The sequence below is a fragment of the Nematolebias whitei genome, chromosome 10, assembly GCF_014905685.2.
Source record: "Nematolebias whitei isolate Nwh7 chromosome 10, NemWhi1, whole genome shotgun sequence".
NCBI lineage: Eukaryota > Metazoa > Chordata > Actinopteri > Cyprinodontiformes > Rivulidae > Nematolebias > Nematolebias whitei.
The window spans coordinates 23,935,526-23,952,205 of NC_056507.1; the positions used below are offsets into that span (position 1 = coordinate 23,935,526).

General features: G+C 39.6%; 1 protein-coding gene across 1 annotated transcript in view; it reads right to left on the minus strand.

The window, feature by feature from the left end:
• Nucleotides 1–6,931: 6,931 nt before the first annotated feature.
• Nucleotides 6,932–16,680, minus strand: part of LOC119415687 (hepatocyte growth factor) — a 22,751-nt gene continuing 13,002 nt past the window's right edge. The window contains exons 8-18 of the mRNA XM_037682853.1: nucleotides 15,697–15,862; nucleotides 15,467–15,600; nucleotides 14,187–14,280; nucleotides 13,020–13,150; nucleotides 9,784–9,813; nucleotides 9,215–9,320; nucleotides 8,866–8,940; nucleotides 8,580–8,729; nucleotides 8,366–8,472; nucleotides 7,574–7,716; nucleotides 6,932–7,111 (exon numbers count right to left, since the gene is read on the minus strand). Of these exons, the coding sequence (XP_037538781.1) occupies nucleotides 6,932–7,111; nucleotides 7,574–7,716; nucleotides 8,366–8,472; nucleotides 8,580–8,729; nucleotides 8,866–8,940; nucleotides 9,215–9,320; nucleotides 9,784–9,813; nucleotides 13,020–13,150; nucleotides 14,187–14,280; nucleotides 15,467–15,600; nucleotides 15,697–15,862 (1,316 nt within the window). The remainder of the gene's footprint in view (nucleotides 7,112–7,573; nucleotides 7,717–8,365; nucleotides 8,473–8,579; nucleotides 8,730–8,865; nucleotides 8,941–9,214; nucleotides 9,321–9,783; nucleotides 9,814–13,019; nucleotides 13,151–14,186; nucleotides 14,281–15,466; nucleotides 15,601–15,696; nucleotides 15,863–16,680) is intronic.

Here is a 16,680-nt window from a genome sequence, read left to right on the forward strand (position 1 = left end):
AAAACCCTGAGATACTTAAATTTATCCACTTGTGGCAAAGCCTTACCCACAACCAGCAAGCCACCCTTTTCCTACTGAGGACCAAGGCCTCAGATTTGGAGGTGCTGTTTGTCATCCTGCTTCACACTCTTCTGTGAACCGCTCCAGTAAGAGCTGAATATCACGTAACAATGATGCCAACAGGACCACATCATCTGCAAAGAGCAGAGATGGAATCCTGAGGCCACTGGAACAGAATCCCTCTGCCCCCTGGCTGCACCGAGATATTCTGTCCATAAAAGTTATGAACAGAATCGGTGACAACAGGCAGCCCAGGTAGAATCCAACTCCCACCCTGAAGGAGTCTGATTTACTACTGGCAATGTGAAACAAACTCTCACATCACTTGTATAGGGACCGAACAGCCCATAGCAACAAGCCCCCAATCTCATACTCACGGAGCACCCCCCACAGTGTACCTCAAGGAACACAGTCAACAGATTTCTCCAAGTCCACAAAACATATGTAGAGTGGATGAGCAAACTTCCATGACCCCTTGAGGACCCTAGGACCCTGCTTTGTTCATGAGTGAGTGAAAAATTTAGCATGAGATTGGCAGACAGATTGGTGCAGCATCTGCAGTATTGCAGACTCTGTACTGGTCCGTTGTGGTCAAGAGGGAGATGAGCTGTAATACAAGTTCAGTTCTTTTTAATCATGCTGAATTGTTTAGGTATGTAATACCAAACACATACATATTTTTGTATTTCCCAGATGGATAAGTTATAAACATTTTAGCCAATTGTGAGCATGCTTGCAAGGGGATGATGGGCTTTTGTTGCAGCTGTATCTGTAAATCCCAGCTGTCTTTGTTGACAGTTTGCAAAAATAGAAAAAAAAAAAAGAAAAACAAGTTGATGTGAAAAATGAGGTGGCTGTTGGTGGTGAACCTCAATTCTCCCTGGCTTTTCAGAAATTAGATCGCTGTGCATAAAACTCCAGTAGCTCCTGGAACTTTGGTTTTCCAAGTGGATTCACAGCCTGTGAACCTATGAGATGCAAGATTAGGTCTACACAAATATCATTTTGAAAGTCAACATGTATACATACTAATTTGATTTCTGTAGGATTTAAAATATGCTCCTCCAAAACACCAAGCTGTAGTGCCATTGTTGAAAACGTGCATATTTCATCCATCCATCCATCCATTATCTTTTACCCGCTTCTTCCATTTTGGGTCATGGGGGTCGCCGGTGCCCATGTCCGGCAATCACTGTGCGAGGGGCGGGGTACACCCTGGATGGGTCGCAAGTCCATCACGGGGACACATAGAGACAAACGAGACAAACATCCATTCACTCTCTCACTCACACCTAGGGACAATTCAGAGTTACCAATCAGCCTAACATTCATGTTTTTGGTCTGTGGGAGGAAACCGGAGTACCTGGAGAAAACCCACACATGCACGGAGAGAACATGCAAACTCCACCCAAAAAGGCCCCCAGACCAGGATTTGAACCAGGAACCTACGCGCTGAGAGGAAGCAGCTCTACCAGTTGTGCCACCATGCTGACCTGCATATTTCAGGAATTGGTATTTTTCATTTATTTTTTTTGCTAACCTTAATTTCAGTGAATTACTAAATTGGAAATGAATTATTTAATATAGAATGTGTATAGAATAGTAGTTGAAACTCACTTAAACGTTCTACATATATCAAAAATTTTGATTTCTGCTTTAACTAGCTTTATTTACATTTCCTTCCTTCCTTCCTTCCTTCCTTCCTTCCTTCCTTCCTTCCTTCCTTCCTTCCTTCCTTCCCTCCTTCCTTCCTTCCTTCCTTCCTTCCTTCCTTCCTTCCTTCCCATCCATCCATCCATCCATCCATCCATCCATCCATCCATCATCCATCCATCCATCCATCCATCCATCCATCCATCCAAAGCCTAACCCCACAGATTTTACATTATAAATAAAATAACCTAGGGTGTATTTAAACAGAGTAAAAATAATGACTAACACATTTCAAGTGGTACACTTGGCAAATTTGATCCAGAAGTGAAGGGCAGGAAGAAAGCTAGTCCAACTGATTAAATCAGTTGAAATGAAACATAATGATTCAGAACTGGAAACAAGAACAACAACCAAATGCAAAATGATTGTTGAAGAGTGGAAATAATGGAAGCAATAAATCCATAAATAATAACACAAGAGTCCATAAACTGAAACAGAACAATTGTAGCTGTTTGGAAAGATTTCCAGAAACAAAAACATCTTTCTTCCCTTTTTTTTTTGTCTGTAATGCACAGGACCACATTTGACAAAAAGCCAATGTATAGCATCTGCCCAAACGTCAGTCTCTTTTAAGTGTTGCTGGAGGGGAGATGATTAAGGATTGTTTTGCATTCACAGGGATGCACTTCTTTGAATCTAAAAAAAAACAAAAAAACTTCAGCCTGGCAAAAACTTGATGCAACAAAACAATATTCCCATACCAACTAGCAAATACATTAAACATGACTAAAAATAATTACATCAATAACTTATTTCATGGCATGTTTACGTTTTTATTTAATTTAATTTTTTGTTTCACACTACTTTTAGTTTCAGTTTAGTTTTAGCTCAACAACCAATAACACATCATAATAATTTGTTGTGTTTAAAATAATGTGAGTCAGTTAAGAAGTTTTTTTTTTTCTTTGAAATTGTCATTATTTAATTTCCTCAGCAATGGACACCTTAAGAGGTGTATATACAAAGTAGTCGCATATGATGTTGTTTTTCATGTTTTTAATTTTAGTAATTATAATCATTTTAATAATTTAGTTTTATGTTTAAAAGCCCCAGAGCAAACAAACAAACAAACAAGAAATAAAACCAACTTTACTGTATAAATATCATTTGCATTTTTAGCATGCTAATGTAAACCCACACATTGCTAATAGGGCAATGTGTTAATTACACTGTGGAAAAAGAGACTTTTAAGCTAAAGTAAGCATCGGAGTATAAGGTGTGTCATGTTACAGGATGAAATGGTGATAGAAGAAGGAGTCTTCTATAACCCTCACCTTACACACTCTGCTATGCCCCCATTGTTGGATATAACAGATTTACACACACACAGGCACGCTTAGCAGAAGCCTCAAGCTGATGAGACCACGGAGAAAAGAGACTGTGCCTAAAAAGAGTTTTAATGACATTACAAAGACAACCCAATTAGATTATGAAAGATACTCGTAACTAAATCTGAAACTCAATGATCTGTTATAGGAGTCCTGTGGCTTCTAAAAGCCTTTTGCTGGAATAATCAGTCTACATCATTTTCCATATTTTCTCATACTATTTCCCCACTCATCTTCCCACTCACTAAAATATGTAACGCAACTAGAAGGAGGGGCTAAGGTGCAGATTGCTGCAAACAGTAACCTTCAGGGGAAAGTGCAGGTGTTTTGAAGTGGGGTTCAGTGGAAATGTCTTGAACAGTTACTATCTTATCTGTTGTAGATAGCTCTTTGAATGACCTCCGTTTGAATTCTGACAGGACTGACAATCTAAACGTTACTGTATGTCAAACTGGTCCAAGACTGCATTTTACAGACCTGTCATTTTATACATGTTCATTTGCTCTCCACAGAACTCAGCTCATACGATCTGAACTATTACTTTTAGTATTTAAATGTAGAACGGAAAACTGACAAGTTATTGAGCTCATCTTTTTGTGGAACCAGTGTCCTATTTTGTTTTGAAAATAGACATGTTCATTTTAAAACTATGCTTAAAAGATTGTTACTTTTTATGTAAAATGATATTAATGGCAGGGGCAGCACAGTGGCGCAACTGGTAGAGCTGCTGACTCTTAGCGAGTAGGTCCCTGGTTCAAATCCCAGTCCAGGGGCCCTTCTGAATGGAGTTTGCATGTTCTCTCCGTGCATGCGTGGGTTTTCTCCGGGTACTCCGGTTTCCTCCCACAGACCAAAAGCATGCATGTTAGGCTAATTGGTAACTCTAAATTGTCCCTAGGTGTGAGTGAGAGAGTGAATGGTTGTTTGTCTCGTTTGTCTCTATATGGCCCCGTGATGGACTTGTGACCCGTCCAGGGTGTACCCCCGCCCTTCGCACAGTGATTGCTGGACATGGGCACTGGAGACCCCCGTGACCCAAAATGGAAGAAGCGGGTAAAAGATGATGGATGGATGGATGGATACTCGCTGTGTTCTGCAAGTTACAAATCCCAGTGTATGTAATTTATTAATAGGTGGGGTGTGAGTCTTGTTACTGTCCTCTTGTCTACATATCCATCCAGTTGACTCAAAGATGAAAGTGAACTTCCGAGACATCATCTCTCTTTGATGCCTCACAGCCTCAATAACAGTACCTGTTATTATGTGTGTGTGTGTTCTATGTTTGTGTGCATTGTGTCAACATCAGCGCACACCTCAGCGTTGCAACAGAAAAATGTTGATTCCAGTGTATTTTTCTGCTTGCACCATAAGGTCCTTACAGCATCAATGGATTCAGCATTTAATCTTTAACTCACAGTTGCCACTTTTCAACCTTTATGCTCTCCAGTTCCCACTCCTTCTCACACAAATGTACTCTGTGCACCTCGTACCTATTTTTCTGTGTCAACCTGCCATAATTGCTGTTCTCTTGTACAAAGTAATATTGGGTCTAGAATACCGAAAACAGTTTGTTCAGCTATGTGTCCTATGCATATTTAGCTGGATAAGAGTGTGGCTTATTAAAGTAGGGATATGAATGTGTCTGTCTGTATGTGTTTGCATGTGTGTGTGTGTGTGTGTGTGTGCATGCATGAGGGAGATTAGCAAGATTACTTACAGCCCTTGCAGCCTCTGTGCTGCTGTGGTGCCATCTTCTGGCAAACAAGCACAACTTTTTTAATAATTACATGATGGGCAAGAAAATTGCTGAAGACCATGTATTTTGGCTTTCGTAAAAAAAATAATTTAACTGGAATGTTTATATGAAAAAAAGTGATCAGTTCAAATTTTTAATTTATAATGTGTTTATTATCAAGAATATCGGATAAGATGAACTTCATATATATATATATATATATATATATATATATATATATATATATATATATATATATATATATATAATTACACAATACTGTTCAACCTGTGGAATATAGCAGCTGCAGCATAGTTTTGTAAACGTACATGCACACACAACAAAAATGTCACAATTTGTAGTTTAGGTCGGTCCCAGGAATACAGTCAGTTTATCACACATGACATATATATACATCCATCCATCCATCCAGTATCTTTTACCCGCTTCTTCCATATTGTGTCACGGTGGTCGCCTGTTGCCCATGTCCAGCAATCACTGTGCGAAGGACAGGGTACACCCTGGACAGGTCAAACAACCATTCACTCGCTCACTCACACCTAGGGACAATTTAGAGTTATCAATCAGCCAAACATGCATGTTTTTAGTATGTTGGAGGAAACTGGAGTACTCTGAGAAAACCCATGCATGATACAAAATATCAGAACTTGATTCACAGAGGAGAAGCAGACAGGACATGAAGCACAGTACCAGACTGCAGTCAAGTTGTAGACTGGGAGGCTAAATGGACTGAGGCTAATGAGGAGATTGGGGACTTGGCCTAAAGCTAACGAGGAACAGGTGAAAGTGGGTGTGGCCAAACAGAGGATCAGAAGCTGACAGAAAAAAAATCCTGAGACTGACTGGAAACACAAGGAGGCACTAAAACAAACTGAACTCAAGCACTGAAGACAGCCATACTATGATTCTGAAATAAAAACATTGTGGCCAGTGATATCAGAATAAAAATAGTGTTTAAGATTTCTTATGCTGAAACTCATTCCTGACACCTCTATTACCAAGACCGTCCCATCCATAAAGTTTAAGGTAGCCATTAATTTGATTTTAACATCCAGACTGGAAAAGAAGAAGGAGTCTGTCAAAGTCTGATATTTCATTCAGGTCTGGCTCATACATTCACAGACACATAGATTCTCTCCCTCTGCAGATGCCTTTGTGCATAGATATTGATGCAAAAAAACAAACAAACACACCATGAGAAATAACCATTTGGAATATTTTATATATAAAAAACACGTGTCCACATGATTGATATAGTTTATCATTTAACTTCCTTAAGGGATAGGTAATCATTCACACAGATTTTCCCAGTCAACATCCCAAACACACGATTGTTGGATAATATGACAACTTTACAGTCCGAAAACTGAGTTAATTCTGACATTAATATGAAACAGAAACTTGACTAAACTGTAAAAACACACTTTATGTCATTTGCCTGCCACAACATTCCTGTCATAGATCTATAAGACCTAAATTACATTTGGAGTGTCACAAACACACTCATAAAAATCCTATTTACATTAAGGACTACTTCACTGAAGTCCCTGGAGTTGCATTGAGTTTGGTGAGAGTGCCCTTAACATTGCTCTTTCACTGAATGGATTTCCAAGAGGCCTGCCGACGTGCTGTACAAAGGGAGCTGATGAAGAGTTGCATTTGGCGTTCAAATCATTCAAGTAAAGCCAGGAATTGAGAGGATTCACATACACAGATCTATAGTGGATTATTGGAAATTTGGAAAATGGTGAAAATTGACATTTTGTTTTTCTGCTTTGCCTCTAACTCAAAGATGTCAGTCTTTATTACAGCCCACTATTCCATTGCTCCAGTGGTTCATTATGAAAAAAAACAAAATGTCTTCATATTTGTTATCAGTGACCTTTACAGTAGAAATTGTGTGGTGCTTGCTGAGGATAAGTGTAAGTGCATTCTCAGAACTTCATCTTCATTTGCAGACCCCATGGGGATACAAAACCACAGAAACCAGATGTCCTGAGTGCACCGCTGGAGTTAAAGACAAGAAGCTCTAACTTTAAGTCCCCTGATAGTCTTTTTTTTTTCCTCTCCATCTCTAAGCAATCTCAGGGTCGGGGTAATATTTGAAGACTTTGTAAATCCACTGAGTGTAGAAGGGCACATTAATGAAGATGCCAGGCTGGTTGGCCCGAGCGCAGCCTCTGCCATGGACGCTTACACCAACAATAACTTTGAGCTCACCATCCTGACACACAAGAGGGCCACCATAATCCCTCTGCAGAAGAAAAAAACACAGAGCCTGGTTATCTTTGTCTGCAACTGAGAATCATCACCGTTTACATTTTTGACAGTGTTAAATGTAACAACAACAAAATAAGTATTTAACATGTTCAGTGACATCACAGGCAGGTCTCTCGGAGCTACAAACCTCAGACATCTTTGACATGTGATGAAACTCAGCGCAACAGTCTCCAGCTGCTCTATTTACAACAGACTGAACACTAAGCCCGCGGATTTAAATAACATTTGTTTGAGATTTAGATCAAACTTGGCTCTGAAAGCAGAGTGTTGAACTGAGGCATGACTGTCCTCACAGATTCCCAACAAATGCTCCATCTTTATGTCCTAATGCCTGTTTTTGTTTAACCACATGGCTGCTGTAACACTTACATTTAATACATACATAATGACAATGGGAATTTGCTAAATATTTCAGGGAATTAAGCAAACAGTATACCTCACACACTCCCTCGTTATTTTTGCCTCCTGCACAGATCTTGGTGTTGGTGATGTGGAAGCTCCCTCTATGCATTTCTCTGCACCTGTCACTGCCAATAATGGGCAAATTGACCGTCTTAAGAACGTCATCGTGGCCAGTGCCTGAAAGAGTTGGAAGTTCCAGATTACAGCCTGTTTTCTGTTAGAACATGCACAAAACAATGGTGCATCAGGACTGTAGCATTTCATACACTATTCAAAGTGGCTACTTCCAAGTGAGCAACAGCGTACACTTTATCTACTGGGTGCCAAATTTCATCTGACAGCTTTAAGGCAATTTATTCAACCTTTATTTATCCAGGTTAGTCTCATTGAGTCTCGGGGACTCATTTACAAGTAAGTAAGTAATAAAACATTGGTGCTAAAATACATTTTTATGTCTCTTAAAATGGGATCATTGTTTCTTAGTTTCAACTAAATATTTTAAACACCAGCTGTTAACAACAAACTGCCTAATTTAAAAGTGGTTCATTGCTAAGTGCCTTATCAAATGTACTAATTAGAAATTTGGTGAAAAATCAACTAAAGCCCAAAGAAAAACTACGAAAGACCTTCAGAAAGGCTAAAAAAAAACCTGTTGTTCAAGACCTGAATGAAAGCTTGGCTGCTTGAAAGTAAAATATAAGAAATGAGGGCTGACGCAAGACTTCTGCAAAGTAATGTGATCAAAATAAAATGCCATAATGCAAAACTACAATGAAAATAATGAAATAATGCAAATCGCTCTAATGCAAACTGCAAACATTGGTACCTTTGGTTTCTCCCCATCCATACATTTTACATATTGTTCCCTCTGGGATGGAGCATCCAGCTAGAGGCAGCTGAATGGTGTGGACATTGTCTGCAGGAAGTGGAGGCCTGGACATTTTAAATGAACGCAGAAGGTTAAAAAAAGATTACTAACTTGACACTGCAAAATCTATTTACTTTTGTAAATGTTTCAGTTTTAAGTTACGAAAACTCACTTTTCAAGTCGTAGAAGAACTAGACTGGAGCCATTGGGGCCACATATTACATTAACTATTCTGATTTCCTGCCTCTTGGACCTGTCAGGAGCATCCTCTCGAAGGTCCGAGATGCCGAGCCACACCCGATACTCACTGAGATCCGGCACACTGAAAAGATGCAAGACATAAAACAATTCCATATGGGTTAAACAAATAGAAAAAAAAAAAAATATATAATTCAGTTAAAAGTTCAAGGAGAAAATATAGATGTTTTTTTAACAGTGACAGTATGCACTGACATTACCAGGAAGAGAAGCACTGTCTGTCAGTAAGAACCCACTTCTCTCGTATTAGTGAACCACCGCACCAGTGAACTGATCTGGAAAGAGCATAAAGGTTAGTGAGACATGGTGGAAATCCAGTTGACCTCCCCCATGTATAAATTTAACAGGAGAGGCATACAGAAACGCTATAGAAATCTAATGTACTGTAAAAGACGTAATCAGTTGTGAAAAGCAATTGTTTTAATTTTATGCATCTTTATAAGCTGACTTTACCACTACAACTAGAGAAATGAAAGAGCTTACTGAAAAGCAAAAATAAATGTTGTTTTAAATGTGGGAGAAGAATATGTAAGATTTTAAATTCTGTACCCTTTCTGTATGCTGACCATCCAGCTGCCGTCTGATATGCCTATTGGAGCGCCCCCAACAATCCTGGTCCTTTTATGGACAAAACATCTCACAGGAGATGGCTTAACTAGAAAAGCAAAAACACACACCATTACACACCCAATATGTTCATTTTGATTTAGTTTAACCCACCAATATCTACTCAAAACATAAATATAATGTTAGTTGAAGCACTGTGTTCTCTATATAACAGGCACTAAAACATAAAAGAAATCCTGTCAGAATAATCAATATTTATTAAACTCAAGTAAGAATTTTCATGAGATCGATAATTATTCTTTTCACAGAGCATTTTGAACACCACATATGTCTCAGAGAAGTGGCTCCATCCCTGATGCTTGAATTGTTGTGTGGAGAACGTTTCATGTGAAGAGAACATCACACACACTTATAAAGGAACAGATGTCACCACAACAACATAATGTGCTGCATCGTGTAACATGATGACTGGATATAAAACTTCTAAAAAATAAAAATAAAAAAGGCAATCAAATACACATCAGAAGCTTAGGAGGTAACAAGATCGTCACCTGCAGGAATGGCGTTCAGTGACTCATCACCTGCACACACAAAAGGAGATGAACAACGATCAATGAGTGTCAGCTGATACAGGGAGAGTTATATCACACAAAACGAAATGTCATAGTGATTATTAAATTATGTCCAAAAAGATGCTTTGAAATATTTTGCTTTTTTAGGGAAGTTGTATTTAAACTTTCCAAGTCTTGAATGACTACACTGGCATGAGCTTAAATTAGAAGCTTATTGTTTTTAACATAATAGGACACATAGTTTCAGTGGTTGGTGCCTCTGGCTTTATGAATCAGAGATTAAGGCTGCAAATTGATTTTATTTGATTTTGTTTGACGTGTAGTTGCAGACTCCTCTGGGCTTCATGTGCACTGATTCCTTGCATCAGATAAGATTTTCATGGATTTTAGCAGGGGAAAGTCATTTGGCACATTGTGAGCACAAATGTTGATGTAGCTCTTTGTGTTGAACAGAGTAAAGTTAGTGTGGCTGATGAATGGATGCTTATATATTCAATTCAATTCAACCTTTATTTATACAGGCTATAGCCTCATTGAGCCACGAGGACTCGTTTACACGAAGGACCTGTTCCAGACAGAACATGTAAAGTACAGACAATAATAACAGTAAACAATGACAACAATAAACTACAGCAAAAATGCAATAAAAATGAGAATAGTGTTTAAAACAATGAACAGGGTGCTGTAAAACAGGGTGAAATACTAAAAATAAGAACATATTTGCATGGATTTTTTAATTGACGTTATCAAATGTTTGAAACCCCTAAAGAAATTAGGGTGGACAACTTCAGTTCTTGTTGCAGGGTCGCTGCAGGTAATGATGGCCTGAGAGCGCGTGCTGTAACTGCAGTATGTAGTATGTATTTAGTATGTTACAAACCCAACAAGTATTTTACACATCTACTTTAAAGTGTGATGTCACGTGCGCCTCAGAATGGTAGCATGAAGGGAGCTCCGCTTCGCTCTTTTTTTTTCCCTGTTGTTGATTTAACTTTTTTTAGTGCCTACACTGCACACCCACACTACAGGTATGACCGCAACGCACTTTTGGAGTTTTCTGTGTCACTGTCTTGCCATCGTGTTTCAGTTCCCGGCCCCACTTCCAGCCTCGGGCTCAGGCTTTGGCCTGTCGTGATGGCGGCTGTCTCCATGATGCTCCATCTGACTGCACGGACCGAACTCTACGGAACAGTCCTGTTTTGCAGGGAAACCTTTGATGATGTGTGTCTGCTGGATCCGGTTTGGGAGGGCAGTCTGGGAGGGCAGTTGCAGCAGTCGTTATTATCATCATGCTGCTAACGGACCGCACTGCTAACAAGACCTGCTAGTGCTGCTAACTAGACCTCGGTGCTAACAGAACCACGCCTCTAACAGTACCATGATGCTAAAAGAACCTCACTGCCAACAGAAACACTCTGCTGATTCTAGAATTGCAATTCTAGAATTCTAGAGCAGCGCAATTCTAGAATTGTGCCGCTCAAGGTGGCTGCATGTTGGAGCAGCTCTGTTACTTTCATTCTGAGATTTTGCTTTTGGAAACTTTAATTCCTCTTTTTCTGGATGTAAATCACAGTTTTGGGATGATTGTTTCTTCTGGTATCGGATGCTGTGCAGCTGGAAGGATTTTTACTGAAACTCTTTTAGTTCTGGACATTTGTTATGATGCGTAACCATGGCAATAAGGCAGTTTTCTACAACCAACAGCAGCTGATTAACATCTCAAAAGGTCAAATAATATCTCAACTACAGCCCCAATTCTCAAATGAGTTGAAAAGGATGTTCTGTGGATGCATTCTCATCTACCTGCCGGCTGTGCTCGAGTGTCTGACCACTGAGATCCTGGAACTAGCAGGAAACGCGGCTCATGACAGTGGAAGGACAGGATCGTCCCTTGGCACCTACAGTTGGCTGTCCGCAGTGACGAGGAGCTCGGCAGACTGCTGGGAGGAGTGGTCATTGCTCTGGGAGGAGTTCTGCCCGGCATTTGGGCGGTCCTACAGCCCGGGGGAACCGAGAGGCCAGCCTAGTCTGGGTGGACGGATCGGACGGCATCTGCAGCCACTTTCTTAGGATCCACTGTGGGATGGACCTTTTCAAGAGATCCTCCCTGCCTACAGCCATCAGTATCTATAACATCTCTTAATGAAATGAGGATAATGAGTTATAACAACAAAATCATTTCCCTTTGGGATTAATAAAGTATTTTTGATTTTGATTGATTTGATTGAGGGCAGCACGGTGGCACAACTGGTAGAGCTGCTGCCTCTCAGCGAACAGGTCCTTGGTTCAAACCCCAGTCCAGGTGCCTTCTGGGTGGAGTTTGCATGTTCTCTCCGTGCATGCGGGGGTTTTCTCCGGGTACTCCGGTTTCCTCCCACAGACCAAAATCATGCATGTTAGGCTGATTGGTAACTCTAAATTGTCCCTAGGTGTGAGTGAGAGAGTGAATGGTTGTTTGTCTCGTTTGTCTCTATGTGGCCCTGTGATGGACTTGCGACCCGTCCAGGGTGTACCCCGCCCCTCGCACAGTGATTGCTGGACATGGGCACCAGCGACCCCCGTGACCCAAAATGGAATAAACGGGTAAAGATAATGGATGGATGGATGGATGGATGGATGATTTGATTGATAGGACCATGCTGCTGTATATGCATTTCACGTCTTCATTTTTGGCATCTTGTTTCTGTATTTTTGTTGCATGATTTGGTATTGCCTTTTTTTTTTTTTGGTGAGACAAGACAGTTCTTCTCAACCTGACCATTTCATTACATTGTTGACCTTGTGTTGAATCTGCATATGATAAATAACCCCAACTTAACCTAAAGTACTTATCACTGTCAGGGTCTTTAGCTTGTGTGACAGTAATTTAGTTTTTTTCTGTAATTCTTGCATTTTTGTTTTACTGGTACTTGCGTTTGAACAACCCAAGTGTTTTTCCCCTAAAGCAAAACTTATTTGAAACCTAACTGATTTTTTCTATTAACAAAGTAGAACATTTAGCGACTTTGGGATTTACCATCTCACAAACAAATTTTTGAATGTAGACAAGCTGGCACACCACAGACTCAAGTGTGTGAGTCTAATTGTAGAGACCAAGCAATTAAAGGAAAGCAAGAATGACAAACCTTCAACTTCACATATTGTCACACACTGTTTTCACTTTGAACTAAATACATCTGTGAAGGCATTTTATGTGCACACATATTTGCACTTACAAAGTTTTACATTGCAGTAGTCCCAATGAATGGCAGAATTGTTGGTAAAACACCAGGGGCCATGTTTGTCTTGATCAGGATTTCTGCAGTAGTTTTCCTCCAGGCCAGCCATTAGCATGCCCCTGTCTCCACTGGATGAACAAAAAGACAGAGAAATCCCCACAGCTAAACTTGAATAAACATTTAACAAATACTAAAGATAATGTTCACCTTTTTTCCCCCTCGCTGTTTATATTTTATTCTTACTGTAATGAAAATGATTTCCCAGCAATTTATGGGTCACAGTCACAAAAGACGATATGAACTCGCCTACATTTGTATTCTATGCTGACATATCCAACAGAGGAGAGTAGTTTCTAAGAGCCCCTAAAAGCTAAATATGAAATTCTGTCTTACAGCAAATTCTTCAAGGGCAAATAAGTACGGTAGTGCAAAAACTGAAACACAGCGAGGAGTTTCAAATAACAACAATCCAGAATTTCCACTTTCTGTTTATGTGTGTTATATTTCTCACAGTCAGACTTCATTGTGCCTCTTCAACCCTGACTTTTAACCCCTAGAAAGAAGCCAAGCAGTGGAGCTGTGTGGCTTTGAAGTGTTACTACAAAGAAGAAGTCTGGGGGTCAGAGGTGAGGAGTGAGGTGTATATCCTTGAACCAACTTATCACTAGGGGATCATTCCTGCTTAGTTAGGTCATCTTTAGGGAAAGCACTTTGCTGGCTGGCTGTTAATAGATGCTGGAGAAACTGGTCATGGTACACACAGGAGCCGTTATCTCCTCCCTGAACTAAGACTTAACATGATAGGCTAGCAATGGGACTTAATTAAATGTGTGTGCCTGCATTCTGTCTCAAATTTATGTTTTTCATATTGAAGTTGTCATTGAAAAGCATGTATCTCTTAAGTTTTCAAACGCTCGTTTCAAAAATTACAATTTGTATGCCATCTGCTTATTATCAGAAGTTTGCTTTGAATCCAATGAGCTGTTAAAAATCCCATATTCTTTGTTAGGCCCTGGAGGTTAACCTCTTTTAGAACTTTGTGACATCTCTATTATAGGCGGAGGCACATGTCTGTGATTTATTATTGGTGCAGATCTGGTTTTTACATCATAGAGTTTGGAAATGTTATTAGGCTAAGACGGAGTCGAGATCCAGTGGGCTGACCTGTGGCTGTGGTCTCTCCAGGGAGCACAGGGCAGGTTTGATCTAGTCCTTGACTGTTCTCCCTGGTAATTCTCTCCCAAGTTCCTATAGCAGTCTGGATTTGGACACAAAAAGAAAGACACAAGGTGATAAAATGTATTACAGTAATGATTTATGCAATACAAACAGAAGTGTATGTATATATATATATATATATATATATATATATATATATATATATATATGTGTGTGTGTGTGTGTGTATGTATGTATGTATGTATGTAGTGAATATTGCTTGTTCTATTGCTACTAAAACCTGTCATGCATTTGCAGTGAATTTTTTTTGTCAGACTTTATGAAAAAAACAAAAACAAGAAGACTTTATTGCGTCTGAAATAAAATATTTGAAAAAGTCTTGAATGGCAAATGCAAAATTTAGTTGACCGCCATTGTAAACAATTTTTTTTACACTAAAATATTAAAAACTGAGATAAGTTTCCAGATAAACATATGAACAAAAATAACCACAGGGCCATTATCATGGTTGTAAGGGGTACCCAATCATTGTCCTCAAGGGCCACCATCCTGCATGTTTTAGGATTTTCTCTGCACGGCGCACCTGATTTAAATCAATGGATAATTAACAGGCTTCTGTAGAACATGAAGAGGTAGATCAAACATTGAATCAGATATGCTAAAGTAAGGAAACAAGTAAAACATGCATGATGGTGCACTCCTGATGTAGAACATGCAATGCTGAGAACACAGTGTAAGTCATCCACTGTGAAATCTTAGAAAAACATGGAGCATAAATAAATAATTGAGTCTGTCTGTCATCCTGCGTTTGATTTCTATACGGGAATGTATTCAACCCTCAAGGGTAAACCACAACCTCACAGCACAGCCTCGGAGTGGCTTTATGTGCAAGGCCACAGAGGCTCAACAAAATATTCCTGAAATCCCTTGGGAAATTTGAATTTGTGTAATCAGCCAACATCTTTCCCTTTCCAATCTTTTGCTTCCACAGAAAGAGTCTGAAGCAACACTAATCCTTCAACTCCATATTTTACAGTCCAGTGAGACCAGAACATCATTGTATTTTATTTATGTGAGATGTGGTGGTCAGTCCTTCCCACAGTCCTGTAGTCCTGCAGTTTTCCATAGGGATGCAGAAAGCAGGTTTCTAAACCAATGTGTGGTGTGGAGTCTCATATGAACCCTCAAGTTTATGAAATATAAAAATACTCATGGTCTTCTGATGAAGATATTTCAGTGTCACATAAAACTGCTGAGTCTCTCACCACTGTCAGGCCTGTTGTGGGTGTCACACCGAGGGACGTTGGTGCAGAACATTGTGCGGACTCTTGGGTCTGAAGTGAAACACCAAGGGAATTCTTGGCCATCTGGATTCCGACAATAGTTCTCTCTCAGGTCCCTAGAAAATAGAGAATGTCATCCTGCAATCTGCTTAGATGGAAATTCCCACTGGTGGATGGGTGAGTGTGCTTTCTCATGTGAGTTTCTGACTCACTTGCAAGGGTAAGCTTGAGGCATAAATGTGTGGTTATGGGGGTACTGAGAATCCCAGCGTTGGCACATGATTCCACTGGGTGTCATGTCTACTGTCCCCCTATAACCCTCTCCTTTGCCCTCGTAACATTCGGTTGTTTTCACCACAGGACTCTTAGGAGTTGTTTCTGCAAAATAATATCAAATTTTAAGTGATTCAGTCACATGTTCTGATAACCAGCATAAAGTTTACAGAATTTAGAATAAACAACACAAATGAGCAAAGTACAATTTCACTCTGGTCATGAATACATATACATTTCTGTACATCTCAACATGCATGAGCAGTTTCCTTGTTAAGTATTCAGCCTTAGCACAATATTTCTTTTTTAAATCAGAGAGTTTTATGTAAGAGAAGGTAAATAAAAGTAGAAGAAGTTTAAGCAAAGCGTTAGGATCAGACTACCTTGTAATTGACATTTGTGGTTTTCAGTCTAATTCCCACTGGCTCCATTTTACCAAGATGGTGACAGCCAAAATGTCAAACCCATCTTTCAAGTGGGAAACCACAAACCGGAGTTGCAACAAAGATTTTGGTTAGATTTTGACATCACATCCTGAAAGTCATGCTTTATTTGAACACTTTTGTTAAATGGGCTTTTGAAGGACATGAGATAAAACGTAATCATAAATTAAAATGTGACTGATACATGGTTTATTGTTGCATGCTTGTTTCCGTTTACATCACTCGTACCCCAAAAGACAGGACATGGAATTTTGAATAATATAGACAGGTTCCAAAAATCTAACAACTCATAGCCCTCAGAGATAACACAACATGAACAGAGCACACACTGATTGGGTAAATCTTAGTCTGAGCAATAGAGCAATATACATATATATTTACATATATACGTATATACATATACATACACACACACACACACACACACACACACACACACACACACACACACACACACACACACACACACACATATATATA